Raw genomic sequence first — 27,967 nt, 5'->3', positions numbered from 1 at the left:
GTGGTTTTGACTTGCATTTCCCTGATGATTAATGATGTTGAACATTTCTTCATGTACCTATTGGCCATTTGTATGTATGTCTTCTTTGGAGATATAGCTACTTAAGTCCTTAGCCTATTTTTTAATCAGGTTATTAGTTTTGGTTATTGAGTTGTAGGAGTTCTTCAAACATTTTGGAGATTAACCCCTTATTGGATATGTAGTCTGCAAACACTTTCTCCCATTTCGTACGTTGTCTTTTCACTCTGTCGATATTTTCCTTCGCTATGAATCTTTGGAATTTTAAACGAAGACTTTGGAAGCTATCAAACTCCTTTAATTTAAAAAATGTATGATCACATATCACACAGCTTGTATTTACGTTACGTAGTTTGAAAAAAACAATAAAATTAATTTAATAAATACGTGGGAACTTGGTAACAAATATTCAGGTTTCTTCTAGAATATTATATCTATTAGCTTGCCACTAAGTAAAATACTAGCTTATAATATCCCCAGTGTGTATTTTCCCCACTATTGTTGTGCTGTCCACAGGAGATAGAACAATGACAGAAGACATAGGTTGCAGGTGTTTCTGCCAATGTTTTAGCTTGTTTCAAATTGCCTTCTGAAGATACTTCTGCTTTTGAAGATACATGTGACAAAAACAGCGTGCTTCTCTGGCACTGCCCACATGTTTGTGCATCCCCAGGTGTCTTCACACTGTGCTCAAACACAGCAGATGTCTGAGTGGTACCAAGTGGCAAGTGGCACTGAGTAGGGAGACAGTCTGGTGGTTGGTCACACAAGTGGTCATTAAGGCAGCTCTTAGTCTGATCAGGGTTACCTGGATGGCTTAGACCTTGAATCTCTAGGTGTTAATTCTCTGGCACACGTACACAGAATCTAATAAAAACAGAAGGACTTAGTTGCTTAAATGGGATGTGGGTTGGGGAATAAAAACAACCTATCAGAAAGAAAAACATGCTATAGAATTGTTTTGTGTATCATGAGCACAAATTTTGGGGGGGAATAAGTGTCTCTTCCCCCCTCCTCCTTTTCTCCTATATAACCATAACCTTTTCTCCAAAAAGAGATCAGATATTGTTTTGTATTATATTCAACTACGTAATTTTACTTCCTATATACATAACATTCATAAATCTTTTACTATGTACAGGCAATGTTCTACATGCTTTAAATATATGAATTCATTTAATCATCCCCACAACTCCGTAAAGTTGGTATTGCTTTTTTGATTTTAAAGATAAGAAAACTAAGACTTAGAAGATAAGTGGCCTTTCTTAAGTTACACACTTAGTAAGTGGCAGAGCCAGGATTCAGATTCAAACAATCTGACTCTAGATTCCATGCTTCTCAGCCACTATGACCCCAAATCTAACCAAACGAATTCTGCTGGACATGTGGAACCAAGAATGGAATATTGCTTGATTTTTGTTTTTAACTCATAATGTTTTTCCTTGACTACATTGCTCCTCCAAGTAAGAATCCTGTATCACTGTATTAATTCTGGAACATTCTGCAATTACAACCTTACAATACTTCTTCACCAGTCAAAATCAGCTGATAGTTAGACAGATATATAGACAGACAGTTAGCAGACAGTTAATATTTGTAAAGCTGTGCCCCAAATGGTGACCTCCTCCCAAATAGTATAATGATGTTGATAATTTGGTAATGACCCCTTCTCTAAAGTATTTCCCTATAAATACAATGAAACTATTACTAAGGATCTGTTTCCATTCCAGTCTTAAGCACAATTTTGCAGCATGACCACCTTGGAATAATTTAATCTCTAAAAACAGCAAAGACAAGAAATCAAGTTAACATTGTTTTATTATATCCCAGATCTGTAAATATTGCGTTACACATTAAATTTTTGCTTATTTTAACCTGCCATGCTTCTCTAAAAGCAAAGTAACTTCTCTGAACAGCAAAATTAAAGCTCTGTTAAAAAACGTTGCAAAATCTCACTGCATTTTAGACAGCTGCTTCCTTACAAAAATAAGAAAAAAATAATTTGTACATTTACATAAAAATTCAAGAACATTCACTGGAAGAAAAATTAAAGCTTCAAAAAGATATTTTCTTTCACACTAAAATAGCATAATTTTCACCTTACATATGTAAGGAAAAAAGAATACTATAATTTATAAATGTTTACATTAAAAATAAGAAGCCCTTAAAAGGAAAATTACTCTTTAAAATGTCTAAGTCTAAAAAGCTAGATTTCAGGAGCAAATTAGAAAACAGAAAATGGAGCATCAAATAGAAAATTCAGACACCTGTTTAATTGAAGACATCTAGCTCAGTGACCAGAGGGCCTCATTAGGAATCCAGTATTCCCCATGAATGCCGTGTTTGTCCTGCACAACCAGTTCAGGCCCGTCCTGAAGACACTTTCAGACTCAGCAAGGAGTCAGCTCTCTTCTTGATTCCACACTCCAAATAAGAAAGGGTTGGTGACACTTCACCAAACTCAAATGGCAGCTGCCACTGGCCTGCGAAAAGAGGAAAAGGAAGGGCCTGGCCTAGGACAAATTAAGAAGCAAACAATGTTGCTTCAGTGTGTACCACTCATGTCCCTTTTGTGGCCTCTCTTTTTGCCCTTGAAGGCCTGGGCTTTCATGTTCCTCTCTGACTGTGCAAATACTCCACTTGGGCTTGCCCTCTCCTGGAGTTCTCTGTCCCCACCTGACCACGTGATCTTTTTCTTTCATGAATTCAAACTTCTTAGTTCCTCTATTATTTAAAAAATCCTCGTAAGAAAGCAAACCCGGAAAAAGTAATTTATACTGAAGGGTGATTGACAGCCCGGAGTATTTGCCAGCTAAGTGTTATTGACAAGGTTGGGAGAGAGATTAAAGAAAGGGGGCCTGATGGGAGGGCTGATTTCCTTTAATCACATCTATGCCTCTTTAAAACAGGGCAGTGATTAGGGAAATGACATTTTATAGTTTCCAGGCTTGGATTAGAACACAGTGTAAAGGTGACAGATTTGAGGTCTTAGGACAGTCACGCCCCACTTTCGTAAGATTTACCCCACCCCAGCCCCCTTTAGCCTTTAAAATCTGACCCAGAGAACATGGTTGTTTGGCTCTATATTTTTTTAAATGTCGATTGGTAGGAGAGACAATGAAAATGGTTGTAGAAGATTTATTTTTACCAGAATTAGGTTAAAAGAAGTTTTTAGTGTTAGCTCCAAGAAAAACATTTCATCTCTGGAAACCTGTCACTAGAAGTCAAGGAGCCCTAGCTGTGATAGCCAGTCACCAGTTTGCTCCCAGTCTGTAGATGCAGAAGGAGACTGCAAAGCAAATCTACAGTCCCACGTGATCCCTTCTTTCCTTTCCACTGAAACCAGAAAAGTTTAATGAACTGTATACAATTTTAAACAAATTACATAAATGTACATGAACTATTTCCTGACATGCTTAGTTATCATGCAGCACCTAAGAACCAAACATAAGTTCTCTATTTTTTAAATCCCGGATATTTATTATAGAACACACCACACCCCTGCCTCATTTAAAATTAAATGTTTTTCACTTTGTTTAAAATGTTGTTTTTCACTTTGTTTTAAATGTTGCATTGATTAATTATTTAACCATTAATGACTAGTGGTTATATATTTAACCATTAATGATTAATGGTTATATATTTGACCATTAATCAATAAACATCAATATGTATGTATGTGTATATATATATATATATACATATATCCAGTTCAAACTGTATTCCTATCGAACATTGCTACTTCATGGGCTAGCTCAACAAATTCTGCCTCCAAAGTAAAATAAAGAATTTTTTTTTGCAGGGTCGGGTATGGGGAGCAGGTCCCAATTCTTCATAGCTGCAATATCTTAAAATTAATTTAGTCTTAATTATTTTTCTTTCAAACTTTTCTTCAACTAGTGGTACCTATTATTTGTTGTCTATTTTTTAAGCTGTCATTTGAAGTGAGTATATAATAATGTGCTATTACGTTTATCATAAGATTAGATGTTAATTATTTTAAGTTTAAACGTCATTGCTTTTGGGGAATTTTGCAAGGCCTTCCAGAGGCTGTAGCATGTGAACAAATTTGAGAAGCACAAAATTTAAGCAACACCTTGGACGATATTAAATTGCACCTAAGGTTTAAGTTTCCCTATATTCATTTGATTCATTATAGCATTGTGTAATATTTACCTGCTTTAATAAGGAATAATGTATTTCATTTGAAAATGGTAGTGAATAGAAATAATGAATGTTAATGCTCATTGCTACTGTAACTACGATGGGAGTCTGTTTCTTCAGACTGATTCAATGGTGTAACTACAGTCCATCTAAGGATAAGATATTCTAATTGCAAATGACTACTGTCGAGAGAAAATAAAGAGCCATATGTGCTAAACTTGCAAATGAAAATATGAAAGTATAATTCTCAAGAGAAGAAAAGCAACTTTTTCTCAGCATAATTCTCATTACTGGCAAGTTATCAAAGGTAGTTCTGAATCTCAGGAAAAAGACTTGTGATTACAATCTCAACAGAAGATCTTTACATTAAAATACTGGCAATAACTCTGTATGGTGAATATAGTTTTCTTTCTCGAGATTAAGGAAATTTAGATATATTCCTCATAACAGGACTTTTGTAAAATATAAAACACACTTTCAAAAGTATAAAAGCAACAAATTTTTTTTTTTTTTGGTCTACACTTTCCTGGTCTAGTTTTCACATTGTGGTTCTGTGTTTTTGAGACCTTATTAGGGCAATCTAGTATCTAGAACTGCTCTTCATAATCTAATTGCTACCCAGAAGAAAAACAAAATTCTAGTAGCCTTCAGAGCAAATGACCAGGTGCTACTGATTTTTTAGAGCTAAAAAAATCCAACATAATTTACCATAACGATTAAGATTCTACTTTTATCTAAAGCTGGAATAAGGATGGAATTTCTAGCCCAGAGAGCTGTTCTACTATAGTCAGTCAAATACAGCTTCTATTGTTGGACTAATATTTAGCCAATGTATTTATTGGAAAAATATATGCAAAGAAGAGGAGGTCCTTTATAGACCTTAATTCCAGTGCTATAGCATGAGATTTGCTGGTTGTCTATTTACTCAGCAGTAAAAGAGGCAAAATCTGTTTTAACATTTTAAACTTCCTGAAAAGATAAGTAACAAACTGTTTTAAAGTAGAAATTGGTATGTAGCATAATTCAAAAAGTTTAGAAAAATTCATATATATTCATATTCATAGATATCTAGATATAAATTAAATCTTACAATATCCCTTTCAGAAACCTCCAGAATGTCTGACAAAGATATGTCTAATTGTAGCACTGTAACATTATTTCTTTGTGCATGTTTCTGCTAAGGCAGTAAATTTGGTTTCCAAATTATTTAAAAAGTCAAGGCCATCCTCTTCCTGTTTTTCACTGCAGCAACCTACAGAACCAGCTGGAGACCCTCTTCCTTCATAGTTATACGTAAGAACATAATCTTCAGATGGCATGTGGTCTTCATCCTGATTACACAGATGCAGTTTCTGTAAAGTTTAAAAACAAGGGATTGTATTATTGTTTTAAACACACTGAAAGATAAACATAAAATTTATTTTTTATTTACCTTTTATGTTTAATTTTTAACCAGTGTGTCCTCTAATGGATTCCTACATATAAAAAATGCACATGGTTGGTCTATATCACAGCCATACTACAAAGTCAGTATATTTTACATTTCTAGTAATCCATACAAATCCAAAATTATGTATACACATTATATTTAAGTACATTTAAATTATTACTAAATTCTTACCCCTAAATTTTATATCTAGAGGTCAGGCTAGTCCACAAAACGGTGGCAATATGCATAGCGGTTAGGAATTTGAGCTTGGATAGTCAAGCAGTCCTGATTTGGAGTCATAGCTTGGCTTTACCAACTAGCTACATGACTTTGAGCAAGTTATAATACTGAACATCTTTAACTCTCAGTTTCCTCGTTTCTAAAATAGGAATACAGACAATGACTATCTCACAGGATCATTATTAAGTGATGAAATAATAATGCATGAAAAATACCCTTATTATGTCCAGCACATAGTACATGTTCAATAAACTAAAATCACTATTATCTGCAGATATAATGTCAGTAATTACCACATCGTCTTCAGAATCAAGCTTCCGAGAGAGCCAAACCATGACAAAATAAAAAGATGCACCAAAAAGTTTCAGTGAAATTTAAAATAATCAAGATAACTCACACTGCAAAAACCTGGCCAGAATAGAGGCCAAGCATTCGGCCACATTTACCCTCGCTCTTTGTCACTGGCCTGTGTGCCAACTTGTCAAACTCGTGCACCCCTCCCCTTTCTCACCTGTGTACACATCCCCTCTCAAACCCAGCGCTTATTACCTTGCCTTACGTTAGCAAGTGCCTCTCTTCATGACCATTTTAGCCTCACGTCCCATTACCTGACATGCACATTGGAGAACACCCCTAAGAGTGTTTCTTAAGCTTCCCTCCTCCTCAGCCTGATCTTACATGGCTACTGACTGTCTAGAAACAGAAAAGGGATTAACATTTGAATTTGATGAAAAAAATAAATATGCTGTGGACCTATGATAACCTACAGCCATGTCACAGAATGTTGCCCATCTACAGTCCATCAAAGGCTTTAGGGTTTCTGGACCAGTGTTTGTATTACAACAGCACTGGTACTCTCTGATAGAAGAAGTGAAAACTTCGTACCAGAAAGAATACTTCATTCAGTGGTCCTCTACTCAGGCTGCACGTTTGAATCACCTGAGGAGCTTAAAAAAAAAAAAGCTAAACCAATTAGAATCGGAATCTTTCAAGGTGAAGCACAGGCATTAGTATTTTTTAAAAGCTTCCCAGGGAATTTTGATGTGCTGCCAGGAATGAAAATCCCTTATTGAACCCCCCTATCTTTCACATCCTTGCTTTCCTCTGAATTAGAAAACAGTTTATATATGCATGATGCTTTTTACATGAAAAAATAGTTCATATGAACCATATTATTTAATATTCACTCCAGAATTCTGTACAGACGCTTTCTTTTCACAGAGAGATGCAGATTTGATTTGGGGATTTTTGTGATTGTGGAGAATGAGATTTTTTCCCTATTCTTCTATATTAAAAGAGTTCATGAGATAAACACACACCTAAAAATGAAATGCAACTTTAGTGAGGGATAGTAGAATCCTCCAATTTTCATGAGATTTTAGAAATTAAGAGAAATGTGACACATGAAATAAAAACTTTTATATCAAATACTGTAACAAAATCAAAGAGCAGGGGCAAAAATAATCAGAGAGTGAGAGAGAAAGGATACATTGGAGAATCTGAAAAAGAAGTTTCTGAAAATATATATTAATCTCAATTTCCTAATGTCCTCCACTTGGACATTTAAATTTCAGGGTCAAAACACTCAAGAAAACTCACTTCACCAAGGCGGGGCTGAGTGAAATTGTACCACTCCGAGTGGTCCATCTCCACCGTGCCTCCTCTGCAGGAATCCAGGGTGTGATGATGCCCGGCCCCCTGGCACAATTCCAAGGTCTGGTTTCCTCCTTTTACCATTTCAATGGTTTCCTGCCTGCCATTTTGAACTTCTGATCCCATAGTACCACAAAAGCCTTGGCTAGAGTTGTTCACTGTATGGGTCGTAAAGCCACTGGGAGAACACTGAAATAAGATAAAATAAGACAGTTCATATAGGGAGGAAATGGATTCCAAGTAAAGTCGCAAGAAGGCAAAGGAGACAGCTCGTTTACTCAACCTTTTATTCATTCATTCATTCAACAGACATTTATCACTTTCCAATTAGATGCAAAGATAGAGACAAGGTCCCTCAGTGGCTTCAAGAAGCTCTTACTCCAATGAGGCAGAAAAATAGACAGTTACTTTAAGAATGTGATTATGCTGATGTACAGGTGAACACAGAATGCTATAGGGACACAGAGGAAGAGCATGAAAATTCAAACTCGGAGAAAGTAAGTGGAGCAAACTGGGAAAACTCTGAGCTGAGGGATTCCTACTGAGAAATAGGAGGAAGAATGCATTATGTGTAAGAGGGTCTAGAGGCAAAGCCAAATGGGGTTCCTTGGGGGTTCCCAACTTCAGCCTGTCGAGAATGCCTACCACAGAAAGTTCAAAGAGAGAGAGGAAGCTAGAGAGGTTATAAAAGGCCAGAGGACATAAAGATCTATATGCCATGCTAAAATTTTTAGACTATCTTGAAGATTATGGGGACAAAAAGAATGGTTTTAATAACAGGCAAGGGACATATTTAAAAAAAATCATTTAGGCAATAATGTGAAAGACAAATAAGAAGGAGACAAGTTTAGAGTCATGGATATATCAGTCAGTGAAACATTATAGGTGAAAAATGATAAGGATCTAAGCCAAAGTCGAAGCAGCGATGATTAAAAGAAGAGGATGGACTCCATAGAGTGCTTACTGGTGGTTAGACGGATGAGGCAGCAAAGGGAAGGGTCAGGAGTTATTCCTATGTGTCCTGCTTGTGCAACTAGATAGATGGTATGATTCACTGAAACAGGGAGGAAGGATGCACTTGCGGGTGAGAGGAGGGTGAGCAATTCAGTTTTGGACGTGGTAAACGAGAAACCTGTGGATTTCCAAAATGAGTATATGAATATGTGGTCTGGAGCTCAGGTGAGAGATCTGAGCTGGAGTATAATTCTGGGAGTCACTTCCATGTAGGGGGGAGTTGAAGCCATGGGAATAAATTATATCACCCAGAGAAAACTGCAGACCAAAAGAAAAAAAGGCTAAGAATAGAACGACAAGAAACATCATGTTTTAAAGGGTGGATAAAGGAATTAGAGCTGTGACAGAATTGATGTGGAATAGCCACTGAGATAATACGGAACCAAAAAGCCATGACTCTCTAGCCAAGAGAGGATTACGGTAAGGAGATCAATGGTGTAGAAAAAATCCAAGTAGGGTAAGAACTGGTTCAAATAAAGTAAGCACCCATGAGAGTCAAGTAAAAAAGTGGCCAGTGGTGATCTGTGTCAAAAGAATTTCCACGGAGTGCAGAATGAACAGGAAGTAATGTCATAGAGAAATCGAGTAAAAAATATTTCTCTCAAAAAATTCAGTTTCAAAGAAAAAGAAATATGGAGGGATCTAGGGGAGGACAAAGAGTCAAGGGAATATTTTGAAATGGAAAAGACTTGATTAAACATTAACTTAATGCTGGAACTGAACACCAACCCTCCAGGCCACAGGTGAGATGTTTAGTTACAGCAATAACCTCTGCATGTCAGTTTGAATTCTAAACCATCACTTTCATGACAAGACCTCCACTATAATCAGGTGTCATTGTGTCATCTTCTTACCAATTTACTTTTTCTATCTAATATGCAGAGTCTCTATCAAAACAAAGATTTTCAAGTTCAGATAATTTACTGAATCTGAAATATATCTATAAAAGTCAAACATATTATTTTACTGCCTTTGAAAAAAATACCAGAAAAGAGAACTGAAAAGTAGCCATTTGGTGGCACTGCTACCCTACATTTTTTGCTTAGGTCGCTGCTACAGTAAAATTCTATCACACACACACACACACACAAATCCTGTTTGTCAAATCTCCTTGATGGGTATAATTTTGTCATTATAAATACATATTGAGATCATATTTCTAAGCTAATAAAGGGAGAATTGAAAATAAACTAAAATCAAAGCTGAATCCACAGTACTGTTTCACATTCTCTAATCTCTGTTCCTTCCTCCAAGTTTATTCTCATAGGGCATCAACAACTCCTTCTCCATGTTAGTGATTTTCAAATTTACTTTTCCAGTCCTGATTTTTCACACAACTCCTAACCCCATCTGAATGCCTTTGACTTAAACTCAGATTCAAAACTAAAGTTACCACCTTTACTCATTGTATTAAAATGAGTTTACACATTCACCGTGAAATTTTGTTGCATTTTGTAAAAATATGCCTAAAATTATATACTGGTATAAATTAACAATTTCAAGTCCTTTTGAGAAGTGTTCCTAATAGAGAACAGGTAAATAGGTATATGTTATGGTGAAGTGGCCAATCAATGCCACCGACTCCAGCACCAAATGGCAAAGAAAAAAAATTAAGTACAGCTCAATCATTTCATTCTCAGATATAAAATAAGAGCTTACTATGAGTCAAGGACAATCATGGGGCTAAATCTATTTCCTGAATGGAGAGATAATTACAGGGTTCCACACATAGGCATGTCAAGCATAGAGGAGTCATGATTTTGCCTGATGGTGGGAAGGAAGCGAAAGAAATAGTCGATAAGAAAGGCATCGTCACCTTGAGATACAGAAAAGGCCTGATATAAAGTCACTGTCCCAGGCTATAGCTTCTGTCACATTGACTCCACTTTTTATTTTATTACTTAAAAGAAAACAATTTTATTTATACATTTAAAATATTTCTTATCCATCCCTATTTTAATTTTCCAATAACCATTATCCTAGTAGAGTTACCTCATGCTTAAATTATCAAAAGATCCTAATCCTTTATCCTCCCCATTCCTAACGTCTTCCTGTTCTTGTTGGTCACCCTACTGATTCAGTATCACACTGCTCACGTTATGCCACTTTCGTGCAGAAAGCCTGGACTGGCTCTCCCTTACCAAGAGAATAAATCCAAAATCCTTAGTGTGCCACAAAAAAGTTTCATCCCCCATCCCTCTCTTATTATATCTTCTCCCTCCAGAACCTAAGTGTCAAGCCTCTAGTCCAAAACATCATTTCTTCCATTTCAAATCAATTTATTTACTATTTGGTGAATAATGCCTAAACTTTGTCATCTCCTTTTTTATTCATTAGGTTGTTTTTCTCCATCTCTTCACTTTCAAACCCTTCGTGTTCTTTATGGTACAGAGTAATCTGTACCTCTTCCACCAGGCCTTTCTGGTTGATATCCAGACATCATGAATATACTTACGTATCATCAGTATCTTTGAACTCCACCAGTGTCCTATCATATTGGGGCTAATAGTTTACTGTCACATTCCTATTTATTTTTCAATTTCTCAAGAATGAATTGAAATCTTTTCGAGGGAAGAACATGCCTTGTAATAATTTTTTACATACTTCCCGCAGAACAAGAAGCATAGTGCCAAGCACCTCAGAGGTCCCAAGAAATATGTAAGAAAAGAAAGTGGCAGTATTGTTCCAATCTGCCCCCCCAAACACACACTTTTTTGTAAACATATATCTTTTTGATATTTTTAGTTTATCTTGAGAACTTTCAGCAAGTTCTTCCTATTATAAATGGTCAAAGAGTTAGATAAACGAACAATATCTGAAAATATACATTGTAGAGAGCAGTCAAAAAGATTCTTCTTATAATAAATTCACAACATCAAATAATAAGTTTTAAACCATAACACTAGAGAGTAGAAAAAAGATAACTAAAACAATACATCTGGTTTAATAAATGCCCTATAAAAATATTTGAATATTGACAGATAACATATTTATGTCTACAGAATCTGATCAAATGAAAAATAGAAATTAACTCCTAAATTCTGAAATAACTTCATGAGGATGAGTTAAAGAAATTGTGGGAACTACTCAGAGATAAATAGCCGTATAAAAGAATTAATAAAATAAAATTCAAAAATTCAAAAGGAAAAATTACTTACCACTTTATCATCTCCAGGTGCTTCTGTGTTTGAGATGATTAAGTTTTGCTGTGCCACATCTTCAGGAAAACTTTTTTTATTTCTGGCACTAACAAGTCCACATACTACAGTTAGCAATATAGCTGAGTTAAAAACAAAAACAAAAATGTTTAACATGCACACAATAAAATACTCATCTTTTATTTCTTATTACCTAAGGTGCACAGGAGGAAAACAAGTCACTGAGCGTGGTGTCCCACAAACTACCCTGGCCCTTCTAAATGAACAGGCCATGATTTAGCTTAGATTTTAACATTTAAAGCGATTATATGTATATTTTGATACACATATCTTCAAGAGTTTGGATTCCACCCATCATTTAAGTATTTTGAATCATGAATTTTTAAAAAATCAATGACTTTTTTTTTTTTTTTTTTTGCGGTACGCGGGCCTCTCACCGCTGCAGCCTCTCCCGTTGCAGAGCACAGGCTCCGTGGGCCATGGCTCACGGGCCCAGCCGCTCCGCGGCACGTGGGATCCCCCCGGACTGGGGCACGAACCCGTGTCCCCTGCATCGGCAGGCGGACTCTCAACCACTGTGCCACCAGGGAAGCCCCAATGACATTTTTTAAGACAAAGACTTTAAAGAGATTTACTGATTCCCAAAAGAATGGTTTGCCAATAAGAAAAGATAACAAAGCAGACTTTTCTTCCCAGAATAGATTTATCTCCAAGTATCTTAATTAAACTTACTTTGTATTTTGCCTATTCAGAATTTTCATTCTGCATCATACTTGTGGGAGGTTGAAATATATGATAATAAAGCTAAGAGCAACAACAACTCTTTACAATGTTCTACAAGCCCCTATACCAAGGATTGCCAACCTACGGCCCCAAATCCAGCCCACCATGTTTTGTATGACTCATGAGCTGTGGGTTTTATATGTTTAAATGACTGAAAAAAATCAAAATAATAATAGTTTATTACACGGGAAAATTATATGAAATTCAAATTTTAGTGTCCATAAATAAAGTTCTAATGGAACACAGCCATGCCTGCGGTTTAAAGGTTTTCTATGGCTGCTCTCTCACTACAAGGGCAGATTTGATTGGTTACAAATGAAACCATATGGCCTGCAAAGTTTAAAATATATACTATCTTGCCCTTCACAGAAAAAGTGTACCAACCCTTGCCAACTGTGTGTGGCCCCTTGTTACCTTTCTGGTTCCACTTCCTACACTCCTCTTCCCTCATCCTCTCTCTACTCTCAGGCCACACTGGTCTCCCTGCCTTCCTTGATTCTCAAGCATTCCCTCACCTTAGGGCCTTTGAACTGACTTTCTCCTCTGACTGAAAGCTCTTCCTTAAGTATTCTTGGCTGACTCTTTCACCTTTTCCAAAAACCATCAATGATAACCTTCTCAGTTAGGCTGGCCCAACCATCTATTGAGAATTACTATCACTAGCACCCATCCCCCGCACTCACCCACACACACTTTACAGCACCAGAGACCCTAATTATCTGGCTCTATTTTTTTCCTCCACAGCATTTAATTTATTTATTACTTTACTGTCACAAGGAAGACTTTGTTTTGGCTTGTTTGCTTTTGTCTGCTTTGTTCATTGATGAATCCCAAGCACCTAGACAGTTCTGGTATATAGTAGGTGTTCAATATATATATATTTTTTTGAGTTGATAAAAAATAATAAACACTTATTAGAAATGTACCATGCACTGTTTTAAGCTCTTCACATGCATTAACTCAATGAATCTCCGGTGCTACCCCATAAAATAACCTACTACAATTATCCCTTTTTACAGATGAGGAAACTGAAGCACAGTGAAGTAACTTGCCCCAGGTCACATGTCTTACAAATAATAGAGCTAGGGTCCAAACCCAGACAGTCTGGTTCCAGAGTCTTACTCTTAACCACTAGTCCTATCACAGAATAAAGGAACAACAGCTAAAATAAGCTGAAGGATTGAATGGAAATGAAAAGAGAAGAAAAAATACGGCACCATTGGGAACTACATAACTGGTTAGGAGGTTAATAGAATTTAATTAACCTGGTAGGATACACCCAAGAAGAGATATTGCTGTGATTTGAACACCTCCCATAAGTCTGTAGCTGAGATGAAAATGACATGACATGAAAGTGGCTTTTAGTGGACTTGCATATGGCAGAAGTTTTAGATTGTTTGATTTAGCCTTAAAAGGGGTAATATGAGGACCAAGAAATAAAAGCTATACATTGACAGGTTTGGCAAAATCTAAGGCATTTTCAACAGTTCTGTCGAAGAATGAAATCTTTGATCTCAAAAAGGATTTTGCTTCTTCTCACAGAAAATATTCACTCAGAACTCAGAAAATAATACAAAAAGAATTTGTAAAGGGGACTCACACCTGACAGATAGCTGGACAAGATTTCTTTTCAAAGACCTTTTCCTGCACTCAGATATTTATTTTATATTTCAAAGTCAGGTAAGTAAAAGGACTTACAGAAAAGCAATGCTATACCCAGAAGTATCGCAAGGATCGCCCATCTGCCAAGTATCGCTCCTGCAGCCATGCGACATTGATGTGGATGAGTACAATCACAGAGGTTCACTCTCAAGGTTTTTGTTGCAGATTGACCTTCTACATCTTTTACGGTAATGGAAATAGAATATTCTTGAAATTTGGCATTTTTCCGATATGAAAGACGGGCAGCTGTATCTGAAAGAAAAGAATGATATTTTTAATGAACATTGATTCCTCCTCTAACATCTGTTCCACCACACCTATTTTAAAAGACACTATTCTCAAGGAACCACCTTCCATGTGAAAATGGATAAAAAAAGATGACGATCTTCAACCTTTTCAGGCACTAATATCACCAGATGTATGTTGCCCACTGTAACTTTTTAGAAGAGAGGCTTAAAGAAATAATTTGGCATTGGAGTGACCCAGCAGCCTTTCAGCAATATTTAGTATTCCCTTATTTCCTCCCTTATCTACAAGCTAATGATTGGCTCTTGACATACACTCCAAGCATTTCTCTAAAGTACCAGTTTATGGTACTCATAAAAAATTAACACCAATAGTTACACACAAGAGATGTCTTAAGTTCATATTTTCTTATCCATTTATCTTCTGGTACCTGTCCACTGTCTTTATGTATAAGGTAATTTCTCAAAGGGCAACTGACCCTTGGTATTTAACACCTTCCCTGTGGAAGTAATCTCAATACCAGAAAACTAATTAACATCACCCAGGCTAGGTATAAGGCTTACATAAACACAGACATATCTATATCCTAACAATACAAGTTTTTACGAACAGCGATATTTCCCCAATGAACTTGCTACCTTATTTCAATGACTTTATTATCAACTGACCAAAAGCTCCACACACTTTCAATGGCAATTGCAATCTTTTGGGTTTTTCAGTAAGTGAAATGACAAAATACCATAATGCACCTCCTGGAAGTGATCTGTAATTTCTAAGCCTTTCTTAAATGCACGGTTAGAGCTGTTGAGAACTTCAAAGATTTCTGGCTACACCTCAGACACAAAGCTCCCCAGAGGAATGTGAATTATCACTAAGGTTTATTTGGAACTTTTCAGGATTATATTGTGTTTAAAGTAAAATCCTTCAAATCTCTCTCGTCCCTCAAGACCACAGGCTTATTCATTACCTCAAGACCAAGAGCCATATTCATGTCCATTCACTCGTACTAGTGCAGCAGCCTCTGACTTTCCCTGCTACTCAACTCTGCACTCTTCAAACTGCCCTCCTAACTGTTATCAATGTCACTGTTTTTAAGACATAAACCTGGTACAGCATTGCCTTACTTGTACACTCTCAATGCGTACCTGCTGTCACCAACCATACAAAGGTCAGCCTCCTCAGCTAGTACATAAGGCCCTTCATCACCACTCCCGCCAAATCTCTCGGCATTCCTACTAAAACCTTCTAAACTCTAACAACCCTGATTTACTTATTGCCCTAGTATTTTCCTGATTTCATGCATATTTGTTTATCAATTATTGATTAAACAAACATTTATTAAGCAGTTAGTGTCTACCAAGCACTGGGCTAGGTGCTGGAAATACACAGATGGGTTACAAATGTTCTGAGAAAGTCATGTATTAGAGCAGAAAGGTAAACAAATAAGAACACAACACGTAGATTACATGTAGATACAACAGGTAGATAGTAGGTGCTCCATAAATATTATGAATCAATATCAAGCTAAGAAGTGGGAAGGAGGTAGTCTAGGCAGAAGGAACAGCATATGCAAAAGCTGAATTGCATGAAAGAGCACAACATAGCAACAAAACAGCAGTGAACTATGGCCATAACATAGAAAACTGTACACCTCAGAAACCACTACTGTAGCAGTCTGCACTGCAGGCTTCAGTGCCAGGCCTCTGTCCACAGCCCACCATGTTTCCTTCCAGAATGTTATAGAGTGCTTATCCCACATACCCAGATCCCTCATTTCCAGAGTTTGCTTACACTAAAATTTAAGCCTCCCACCTTCTGTTCTTTCCTCATCGCACAGTAGTTACTTCAAAAACACAGCAAGAACAGTTTGTTTTAATGATAAGTTGCTCAATATTTTAACAAGGATTTTTTGTCTTTGTTGTAAATGTAAATTCTGCCTTCATAAAAATTATGATTTTGTTTCATTTTATGTACAATATAAAACACAGGTCCCACACAATGTGTGCAAAAGTTACTTCTAAAATATGTTCATGAGAATCCATTTTACATTATGCTTCACGTGAGTAAAGCAGTAAATCCATTCTCACTTATTTCAGAGCATATAAATCATTATTTTTGATGAAATACCATTAACTTTGGCAAGGGTCCATAGTCTGTTGATTTCTGGAGAAGTTTTTGCCAAGCTGAAGTGAAATGGAGCGCCGTGCATGGGCTCGTCAGGATCAACGGCTGAAATGTCAACATGTTCCATCTTTGGTTTGCAAATTACTAGATAATTTTGAAGTATTTCTGGCGGATTATCATTCTCATCTACAATTTTAACTTCAATGGTTCCAGTACATGATCTACTATCTAGGAAGAAAGGAAAAAAGTTTAGTGTAGTTCATAGACTTTTATAGTTTCTTAAGAAAAATAATCAACTAGATTCTACATAGGATGTACGGGTTTTTTTTTTTAAATAAACTCTGATCATTAGAGAAAATGGTAAATAAGAAGGTAGATGGATAAATGAAACCTGTAGATCACCTAAAATGAGTATGCTGTTGATAGTATCAGATATAACTGGCCATAAAACTTTTACCAGAATTATTACCAAAAAGTAAAACCAAATGTCTGAATTTCAAACTCTCTATTTCCTTGGGTTTCGTTTGGTCCAGATGTTAAGGAACAGTAAAGTGACTACAGAAAAGTTACTCTAATCCTGGTACACATTTAAACCACTTAGGGAGATTTTTAAAAATATACGATGCCCAGGCTCCCCAACCAGGGATTCTGATTCAGTTGGTCTGAGGTAGTGTCTACACCTTGATATTTTTTTAAATGTCCCAAATTATTTTAATACGTAGCCAGGGTTGAGAAACTCTGGGTTACTTTAAGGAACAGAATTCAAGGAAAGAATTATTTTGACTTAATAGTCAGCTGAGCTATTTAACAGCTCAATTTAAAATGATGTAAAGAGACCTAGAAGAGTCTGGTGAGACCATTTCATCTAGTCCTAGACTTAAGTTTCATCTCTGTCCTCTGACATACAGATCTATAGGCATTTAAGATGCTGCCATGCTAGGGATATAAAGATAAATAAGGTATGGTTTCATGTCACCAAGCAGTTTCACCTTGTTTGATGATTAAGATAAATAGAAACAATCTTTAAAGTAATTTCTAAGAATTCTATATACTTAGCACAAGGATAATTCTGCACAAGAATAAATGAAGTTTATTCTCTAATTCTTTTATAACATACCAGATGAAAGCTGGTGTCTTACCTTTATCTATTGCCAGGACTATAACATTATACAAGGCACTTGTGGGAGTTACAGCCTCCCTGTCTAAGATTTTGGAAGTTTCGAGTGAGCCCGTAATTTCATTAATGGTGATCCACCCTTTCGGGTCATGCAATAATTTGTACCTGTTAATAAAAAGTAAAAATAGTTTTTAGCACTATAAAATGTATTAAAATATATTACTGTCTCATTATTACAAATACATAATTAGTATGTGGTTATAGATTTCTTTGTACCTTAAACCACTGCTACTTCTAGTGTCAGGGTCATATGCCTTATATCCATCGATCTTTGAACCCACTGGGGAGTTTTCTTTAATCTGTACACATTGGACTGCAGGTCTGCATTCAGGCCCTTCGTCCTGATCCTTCACACGAACTGTGACCACGGCTCTGTTCATGTTTGTCATTCTGAGTGTCACATCTCCAGTAAATGGAGCTTCATTGCCTACTCCAATTTCCAGGATCACTTGACGGATTTCTTCATAATTCAGTGGCTTTAAAAAAAGGACAAGTATATGAACATCAGTGTAAAATACATTAGCTATTTTAAATAGCAAGTGATCTTTTGTCGATATGAACAGTGCTACATAAATTCTGTACTCTCACTTAGCCAATATTGACTTTTATCCTTTGCTAAAGAGAGAGGTGATTCTTCACTAAGCCTTTAGCAAGAGTGGTCAGAAAGTTTCTGCAGGTGGTTTTATGGAGTTGTGGGAAAGCAATTCCTAAAATATTTTTATAGCTCATTCTTACTAAGGAAAATTATTCTGAACCTGAAGATAATGCAAAAACATGACCGTGTTCTTCTGGCCTTATTTAGAAGACCGGCCTAAGGGTCATCTGACTCTCGGAGAAGGTTCAACTTACTATTTACCACCGATGAGGGCCCAGACATTTTACAGCTCTTATAAAACTAGATGTTGACTTAAAGCTGAAATGGTGCAGTGATTTTATTTTCTCTCTGATAGAAATGGTATTTCAAATGCATGTTTTAATTGTCCTCTAAGGCATATAACTAAGCAATCTTTATTTCAGCTTTTCCTTTTATCAAAATCCATACAGCTTCTCATTTCTTCTAGGAAGCTGCTTTGGCTTTTTGCTGAGTCCCTCACTGATAAGTAAACTTTTTACCGATGCTAACTATTTTTATGAAAATTTTATTTTTGACAATTTGAGAATTATACTTTGCCATTGTTTGTAGTTTATCCAATGAAACTCTCACAGTGAAGAATGCAGAGGGGTAAGAAAAATATAATGTGCTATTGGCACTATTACTATCGTCATCCCCATTTTAGAGAGCAGGAAAGTGAAGAAGAGGAAATAAACTGGGTTTCTCAAAGCCAAAAGAAACTCATTCAAGCTGGAGTTTCAAGCCAGGTAGTCTGGTATGAGTCCATTTTCCTAACCACCACACTATAATCCTTCTGCTTAATTGACTCACCAGCCTCTAAAATCTTCTAAATCAATTCTTTGGTTACAATTGATTTTTATACAGCAAACAAGCCAAATCCATAAAACAGTATTTTACACTGTACTGAAAAGCTAACGCACTTTTTCTTTCATTCTCTTTCTGCTTATCAAAATAATCACTGGCTGAACATTGAACAAAATCAAAACTGATGAGTAAAATTTTGGGTTTAAGCCTTTCTCCACATCTCCACTTCTAGGCAGTATCAAGCTGAGATACTAATACCACAAGTCCAATAAGAAGTCAAGAAAAGTTCTGAATCTTAGAATCTACAAAATGTATGTGAAATTCTTTTCGATTCTTTTATTAATATCCCAGAAACTGGAGCGCCAAGAGAGAAAAGGATTAATATCTGTTTATTTGCCGCTAATGAACACTACCTCACAAATTGCTCGTATTGCTATGATCAGGCTGAGAGTCTGCTAGCAATGAGAAATGGATGGAAATTTAGAAAACAGCTGCTGCCCTAGAAGAGGTGCAGTTATTCAATCTAGAGTTACTTGCTAAAAGCCCTAGAGATTTTTAATGCAATCTTTTAAGGCTTAAACTGGATATTGCTGTAGTAGCTTAAAACTCTGCAAGATTTAGAAATCTGATGGGATGAAATCAATGATTAATGAAAAAATATGAATTCTCTTCCACCATAGGATACCTTCTTGTTTCATCAACTGAAAAACAATTGTCCAAAAATATCCCATATCTGCACTAAGATGCTAACAATTCCCTAGAAAATGTATTGTTGTGAAGATGGATGTGAGGACTTTCTACGTTGAGAATGACCAAGAACTGTCTTCCTCACTCAAGCTCTGATGCACTGCTGCTGTTGCTGAATTGCAGAGAAAATACTAAGATGGAAAGATTACCCAGGACACCCAGCTAAAGACTGAATTAGCTCATACTCTACAGTTTCAAAAAAGTTATCTATTATGGAAAATTATAACACTATTCCCAAGAACATGATGTGACTTCTAAAAATATAATACTAATATCCTATAGTTTACCAAGTGCTCTCATTTTCATTATCATATTTGAACAGCTACTAGGAAGGCAGAGAGAAATATTATTTATATTTTACAGATAATACAGAGGCTAATTTTCCAAGATCACAGAGCTATGCAAAGCAATTTAACACAGGGCTTGAGAGCAGATAACCTGGAATCAAAGAAACATAGATTCAAATCCTCTCTCTACTACATCTGAGCTGTGTCACTTTGGGTAGGTTTCTTAATGTCTCTGAGACTAAGTTTTCTCTTCTGTACAATTGTTATAAGAATGACATTTAACATTAGCGCACACAGTAAGTGCTGCTTTACACTACAGGACAATTTTCTTTCTTTTTCTGGGTAAGGAATATAAAACCAAGAGTCCTTCCCAAAAGAGCCTTTTCTGCCCTTATAACCTGGACCCTAGAATGTAACAGTACTACCAAAAATACAACATATAGAACAAAGAATATGTTCATTCAGTGCTGTTTGATGTAATACTATATTTCATCCTCAGTATTACCTTTAAGAAGTTCAGATACAACCAGTCATATAATCAAGAGAGAGAGAGACACAGAGAGAAGAATATGAGCCTCTAAATTATATCATGTAAAGAATAGTTAGAGGAATTGGGAATATTTATCTTAGAGAAGGTAAATCTCAAATAGACATCACAGCCTTTTCAAAGGATTATACCTGTTTTGTATAACATTAGAGATAAAACCTGGTCCAAAGACACGGGTTACAAGGAGAATAATTTAGGCACAGTAAAAGTAAGGCCTTCTGAGAATTAGAGTTCTCCAGACATGGAATAAGCTGCCAATGGATATACAGAGATTCTTACGATCGAGACTGTTCAAGCATAAGCTAGATGCCTAATAGCTGGTAACAAATTATAGACGAAAGGCAGCATTAAAGCAGAACAAGTGAACTAAATAGATTAAGTTCTCTTCCAACTTGTAAAGTCTATGATCTGAAACTACTTAGTTGATTAAACCATTAGTTGATTAAAACTTAACTTGCCAAATTGTCTATTACTCATTATTACTTTACCTTTACAACACAGAGAACACCTTCATTAGTTTCTTTGTCTGTACTGATTTTGAAATGTCCATTTTCATTGCCCTTTAAAATCGTAAAATTGGCTCTCCAACTGGCAGTGTTAATTAAATCCTTATCTTCTATAGGTATTCGTAAGATTTCCACATTGAACGTATTTTCCTCTACTGATGCTTCATACTGAAACAGAGAAAGCGCATTAAAAACTTACTTTATAAAGGAAACTTTTACAAAGAAAGTAAAATGTTTCTTCCACTCCAAAAGTACTTGTTCTTACAGCTTTTGCCTAGATTATTTTAAAACATGAATCACAAAAGCATTGTTTTACTAAGGGTTATCTTTTAAATGAATGAAGAACTTTGTTACAAATAAAAGACTAATGCTATGGTCTTTAACAAAAGGGAGAGAATATAAATACTATTATGAATAAATAAAAGATATTTATACGTCAGATATTTCATTTTATTGATAAAATAAACATGCATACTTCAAAGTATGATAAATATTTTATTAATTCAGATTAAATAAAGATAATAGAGATCAATTTTGATATTATCTACTTACAGCATTTTGTCTGAAAGTGGGTAAATTGTCATTTGAATCTTTTACTGTTATGATGCAAGTTGTTGTATTCATCAATCCAAAAAATTGACCATTCATGTCTTGCACTTTCATTATCATTGAGTACTTGTCTACAACCTGAAAACAAAGCAAATATTTAATTAGCTTTAAAAACCTTGTTTAGATTTATAAAGGAAACCTCAGTTGTTCACACTTCTATTGGTGTGTATCCATGCTTTTATTTGATTTCCCTATTTGTATATACCCAACGACATGGTAGACGGGAATAAAGCTGAAAAGGTAAGCAGAAATTCAATTACAAGATCCAGAGTAAGAATGCAGACTTATGCTTAAGCAGCAGGTAATGGGAAAGGTTTTATGCGAGTCATAGTGGGAGCACAAAATAGAAAGAGTTGAGTTTGAGAAAGAATATATTTAAAAGAAGGTCGAGCACAATTTGGAGTAAGCTGAGCTGAGGTTCAAAGAAACCAGTTAAAGGCTCCTGAAATAGTACAAAGCTGGGGCATTTGCAATGAGGACAAAAGGAAAGGGTGAGGAAAGTTATCTGTAAGTCAGAATTGCGTTGGACTTAAGAACAGATGGTATGCACAAGCTACGAGAGAAAGAGGGGGTGGAAGATGCTGCTCAGGTGTACTACCTGGATAACAGGCACACAGAAGTATCACCAACCAATACAGGAAGACAGCGGTTCTCTGAGGAAGTGAACACTGGCAAGGTTGGCAAGGAGAGGCGAAAAAAATGAGTTTTGTCTGGTGGATACTGAATTTTACGTTCCTATGGGAAATCTAAGGAGAAAGGTCCAGAAGACGGCTGGATAGATGGCCCTATAATTCAGGGGAGTTCAAGGCCAGAAACACCAATCTGGGAGTCAGCAGTATGTAGATAGTGGTTGAGATTATGGCAAGAATCTGATTTCCTGGGAGAGGTTAAAGGATGAGAAGAGCTGAGGATATAAGGAACAACAGCATTTCAAGCAGGAGGGAAGTAAGAAGACGAAGCAAAGGACAGACACTCAAAACAAAAGATCAGAGAAGCAGGAGGAGAACCAGAAATCCAAGAGAAGAGAGAGTTTTAATAATTGCCAGCACTAGAGAGAGTTTTAATGATTAACCTTTGGATTAGGCAGTTAGGTGGTCACTGTTGACTTCTGTGAATGGAGTTTGCAAATGGTGTGTTGATGATGAAATGGAGTCCCTGGTCTGTGACACAATCACCTCTGTTGCCTTTCCTTCTATTTTACTCTTCTTTAGCCACTCTACTCCTTTTGTTCTTCTTCATTTTCTATTTCCCTCTCTCCCTTCCTTGGTCTTTATTTTACTCATCCTTCTTTCACGGCGGAAACCAACATTTCCACCCCGAAACGCTCCTTCCACAGGCTCCAGCACTCTCTGAGACCCTGCTTTTTCTTCCTCTAAATGCAGTTTCTCTAGCTCCCTTGTTCATTTCTTTACTTCCTGTATTGTCCCCTACAACACACCTCATGGTTGTTCCCCACAAAATCCCATTATATTTTTTTTGATCAAGCAAGCATATCTGGATTTGACCCCAAATCTGTATCTTACAAGCTGTGTAACCTTAACTTATTTAATTTCTCTAAGCCTCATTTGTCAATATTGAAAAATTAGGAAAAATCCTTGTTTTCACTTGATTACCGTATCATCTCTAAATATTCCACAGATTCAAAACACATTCATATTGTTCCCTTCAAACTTTCCCATTTATTATGGCCATTATGTATTTTATCACATAGCATGTCCTGACCCCACAAAAATAAAAATAATAATAAATAAAACCTTTGTACTCTTTTTTATTCTTTTTTATAGGTTCTCACCACCTCTCCCTTTTGCTCTGACATCAAATCCTGCTGATTTCTTCTTTATAATATGTCTCCCAGTCGTATCGATCCTTCCATTTATGTTACTCTAGTTTTAGTGGGAACCACTGAAGTGTTCTAATAAAGCTACTTTGTACATATGAAATTGATTGATCTGCCTCAGTCAATAATGCAAGACTCTGAGTTAAATATGGGCTGATGAAATGGACAAGAGCAAGATCAGAAGATTCAGTGCAGTAATCTGACCTGGGCAAGTCAATCAATCCTTCTGTCACTTTTCTCCCCTATCGATTGGATATAACCTCTATCTAATCAAACAAGGAAATTATAAAGATGAGATCAAATTATGCATAAAGAATTTGAACATCAAGTGCTATACACGTAAAAATATGCTATTACTATCATCCAAATAGTGTTACAGATTTTTAATAATCAACTTTATCTCAACTAATCCTTTCCTGATTAAAAGTACATATCTATAATAACTGGATAGGGATCAGGGTATAATCTATACCCATGGAACAAGCAACACTAATTGTCCTACATGAGAATTGAGCTGGAACACTGAGCTGGAACCAACTAGCCATACACGAGAAATAAAGTATTATTCAATAATATCAACATTCATAGCAATATCTTTTTTTCTCACCCCTTCTGAACACCAGTTGATCTTTATTTCTATTCCTCATGGTTTCTCTTACATAAGGAAATAGAAATAATATAAAAACAGGTAACATAGCCAGGAATTCTTATTGTCTTATGCCTAAATAAAATAAAATGAGAAACTCCTAATCCACAGGATAGCAAATTATAGTAAATTGGGGGTGGTGGGTTCAACCCCAAGTAAAATGATAATCTACGGATTGTGAAAGCTACCTCTCTGTCCAAATAATGAGAGACTGTGATTACACCTGTGCTGGGATGCACAGAAAAGATCCCAGGTTTTCCTGGCGTCTGCTCCAAAATGCTATACATCAGGCGCGTATGCATCGTGTCTGGTTCATCTTTGTCTGTGGCACAAATCACTCCCACTGTAGTACCTACATGTTTAAAAAAAGAGTCTTTACTTTCCAGAATTGCAAAATATGTTTAGGCATATCTACACTTCTCAAATTCTTAACAGTGATGGTGGAAACCTAATTTACGATGTATTTCTTACCAGAGATATTCCATCTTTACACAGTACTGATGAAGATGACTTCAAATTTATAATATGAAACACTTTGATGCTGAGAATCAAGGCATACTCTTACTTTGCTCACAGTTTAAACTATTTGATAGTAAATTTATTAAAAACTTATTTAAATGGCATCCAAGTATAATTTCAACACATATTCCCACATACTGCAATAACTAACCTGGCTGGAGAGAGAAACCATGTCTCCTAAGCAATCAGATTTTTTTAAATCAAAGTTTTGATTAATAACTAAATCAAGGCTGACTTGGGTTATAACTGGATAGATGATGAAGTTGACCTTTTACATCTCAGTCTCTTTTCTATTCTATTTTTTGCTAGTTCTTGATTTGCTTCCTTCTCTTTCACCAGATTTGTATCCAAACCTCACTGCCCCCAGCCCCACTTAATCTTATTTCATACTATTTACCATTTAGGGAGAATTTAAGTTAACTGTTTCTGCAGTTAGAGCTATTAGTATTTTTCATCAGTATGGAAAGTAAGAATATTGCTCTGATAAAGGACTTCAGGTATCAAAGAGTACATACAGGTGGTATTTTTATAGTCTAAGGATAGTGTTCCAATGCCCATGAAATTATAATACATAGAACCACTTTGCCTATAGCCCTGTATGTGAGGTTGGCCTGAGGAACAATACATAGACACATACAATCATATACATATATATATGTGTATATATATATATTCATTGAAATTTTATATTTGAGGGAAATAAAAGCCAAGTAAAACTATTAATGCAAGGAAGTATTAGTTTTAAATAATTTTGTCATTATATCCTTAAACTTTATATATGTGTGTATATGTGTGCTTAAGTATATATATATGTGTATACATATATATGTATACATAGATATAGATATAAATTTGTAGAGAATGTCCAAATACATACTTAAAAGTAACAGAAAGATTTCTGCCGTGGATCAATAGGAAGACATGAAGTAATAATCTTATTATTATAAGAAAATAAATTATCTTTTCATAGAAAGCTGTTTATAATCTTTATAAGACATACATTTTCTTCCTGCAATTTCATTGACAGTCAGGAAGACATAAACACTATTTTAATTCTCTGGATACAGAACTCCTTTACTTACTACACAAAACCTTCCTAAAATCTTGACTTGAAAATTCTTTTCCATGAGTGCTATATTTCACTATTCATTGAGCACCCTTTGCCCAAACCCTCTGTGTGTGAGTTAAGGCAAACTCAGAGAACACCTTCAGAGTACCACAGCCTTAACAGGGCTGAACCTACTGGTGTGATATGCTTAAAGTATTCTGGGTTAATCTGGGCATCAAAGTGTTTGCCCTAGATCCTTCTCTGTTACTACCAAAGAGAACAGAATGTTCAACAAAGAGTCTAAAACCAATCATCCCTCTTTGAAAACAGAAAAATGTAAGAGTCATAGACTTGTGAGGTTAAAAACATTATAAGTCAACAAACATAATTAACTCATTTTATAGATCAGAGAACTTAAAGGAACTTCCATTAGTTCCCACAGTGAAATAACAACAGACCCTGAATCAAAAACTAGGTTTCCTAAACTCCAAAGCAACAATAATTTTTTTAATTGTACCACGTGAGTAATAAAGAGGTTAACATCTATGACATCAAATTATCAAACTAAAATATAAAAGGAAAGAGCAGTTACAACAATCCACTGAAGATCTAAGTAACTCCTAGAAACTTTAATAAGCAAGTTAGCTAATCCTCTATGGTTGAGTTCACTTCCTTTCAACTTTATTGTGAGTGGTTATTCTCCATATTGCAAGTCTCAGAAGACATTAAGAATGCCACATTTAAGGGCCTATTGAAGTGAAACACTTTGGTTTTCCACATGTGAGAGCAAGTGTTTAGGATGGAGAACACACAAAGTTTCTCTGAAGTTATTCCTGTATTCACTCTAAATTGGAAGTAGTAAAGTAGTAGTTTAAAGAGAAGAGACAATATAGATAAGAGCTTAAAAAATTGTATCCTCAGTGGATATCATTCAATACCTTCCTAAATAAAACCTAATAAAACTATGTACATTGATTTTAGTTTTATCGTACATTCTACCCTGCATGTCCTCCCTTGGAGCTAGGAATAATGATAAACCCACATAATAATAAGATGAAATAAAGTATATAAGCCAAATATGGTACAAAGCTTGAATTAACTGTTATCTGCCTTTATAATTCATTGGTATCATACCAACAACACTACAAACTCCTATAATACCTTGTAAATTACACATTGATTAGATTTGATAGGATTAAATGTATTCTGGTAAGTAGCTATTGGTCCAGTGTCATCTCAGGATGATCTGGCTTTGAGTAAAAACTCAACCTCTCAAACAAAGTATATAAACATTTAACATAGCACATTTTACTCCTAAAAGTTGTCTTACCAATTCTACTGCTTTCTGAAACTTCAAAATTATAAATTGCTTCTGTGAAAATAGGGTAGTTGTCATTTTCATCCTCCACTCTGATGGGCAGTGGAAGAGGTAAGTCTGCTGTATACCCATCTGCAGTTGACGCATGGGCAATCAGCTGTAAAACAGTGAAAAGCTAGTTCAACAGTCCATTATAAAAGATTCCAGCATGAAAGAATACTATGCTTTATCTACTACCTTCTCTGCAAATCTTTTCAATAATAAATCACTTCAAAAATTCCTGTTCAATGCTTCTTTAGTTATCAAAACATCAAACACAGAAAGACTTTAACTACAGTTAAAAGTATCCAATGTTTGGTAGAAGTGCCTACACTTCAAATAAAACCTAGGTCAGAGTACAGAGAATCAGAGACTACTCAGGTCATGAGACTAAGGAATTAAATGTGAATATGGAGACGTGGATTACAGTCCTTATTCTCCCCATAATCATAAAATTGTATTGGGAAGAACAGTTAACCTCCCTGCAATGGGGAAAATCCTGACTATATCATCTAAATGAGCCAATGAGTCCCGACTTTGTCACTACTGAGCCCCTTTATTGTTTAATCTCATAGATCACATATTTGTAAGAGGTTTTCTAACAAAATACATTTAACAGTTTCCACATTACTAATTAATCAAAAGCAATGTAATGTCAAATAGAACTTATTTCTTTTTTTCATTTTTAAATGATTTTTTAATATAAACAATTTTTCCATAGTTAAAGGTGCACTATTTCAATTATAAAAGAAACATCCTTATCATGATAAATTTAAAAA

The 27,967-nt window shown here is 35.6% G+C and overlaps 1 protein-coding gene across 2 annotated transcripts in view; it reads right to left on the bottom strand.

The window, feature by feature from the left end:
* Positions 1 to 1,818: 1,818 nt before the first annotated feature.
* DSC3 (desmocollin 3) overlaps positions 1,819 to 27,967 on the bottom strand; it is a 41,157-nt gene continuing 15,008 nt past the window's right edge. The window contains exons 6-17 of one of the 2 annotated variants that reach the window (XM_060170614.1): positions 27,162 to 27,306; positions 24,453 to 24,616; positions 21,725 to 21,859; positions 21,155 to 21,340; positions 17,885 to 18,144; positions 17,631 to 17,773; positions 16,495 to 16,719; positions 14,158 to 14,373; positions 11,677 to 11,798; positions 7,451 to 7,693; positions 5,615 to 5,657; positions 5,398 to 5,534 (exon numbers count right to left, since the gene is read on the bottom strand). In XM_060170614.1, the coding sequence (XP_060026597.1) occupies positions 5,631 to 5,657; positions 7,451 to 7,693; positions 11,677 to 11,798; positions 14,158 to 14,373; positions 16,495 to 16,719; positions 17,631 to 17,773; positions 17,885 to 18,144; positions 21,155 to 21,340; positions 21,725 to 21,859; positions 24,453 to 24,616; positions 27,162 to 27,306 (1,866 nt within the window). In that variant the 3' untranslated portion in view covers positions 5,398 to 5,534; positions 5,615 to 5,630. Of the gene's footprint in view, positions 5,535 to 5,614; positions 5,658 to 7,450; positions 7,694 to 11,676; positions 11,799 to 14,157; positions 14,374 to 16,494; positions 16,720 to 17,630; positions 17,774 to 17,884; positions 18,145 to 21,154; positions 21,341 to 21,724; positions 21,860 to 24,452; positions 24,617 to 27,161; positions 27,307 to 27,967 lie in introns of both variants that reach the window. The other variant, XM_060170613.1, reaches the window with a different exon arrangement.

The sequence above is a fragment of the Lagenorhynchus albirostris genome, chromosome 14 (assembly GCF_949774975.1).
Source record: "Lagenorhynchus albirostris chromosome 14, mLagAlb1.1, whole genome shotgun sequence".
Lineage (NCBI taxonomy): Eukaryota > Metazoa > Chordata > Mammalia > Artiodactyla > Delphinidae > Lagenorhynchus > Lagenorhynchus albirostris.
The sequence above is the reverse complement of the archived record's forward strand: the minus strand, read 5'-3'. Positions and strand labels throughout refer to the sequence as shown.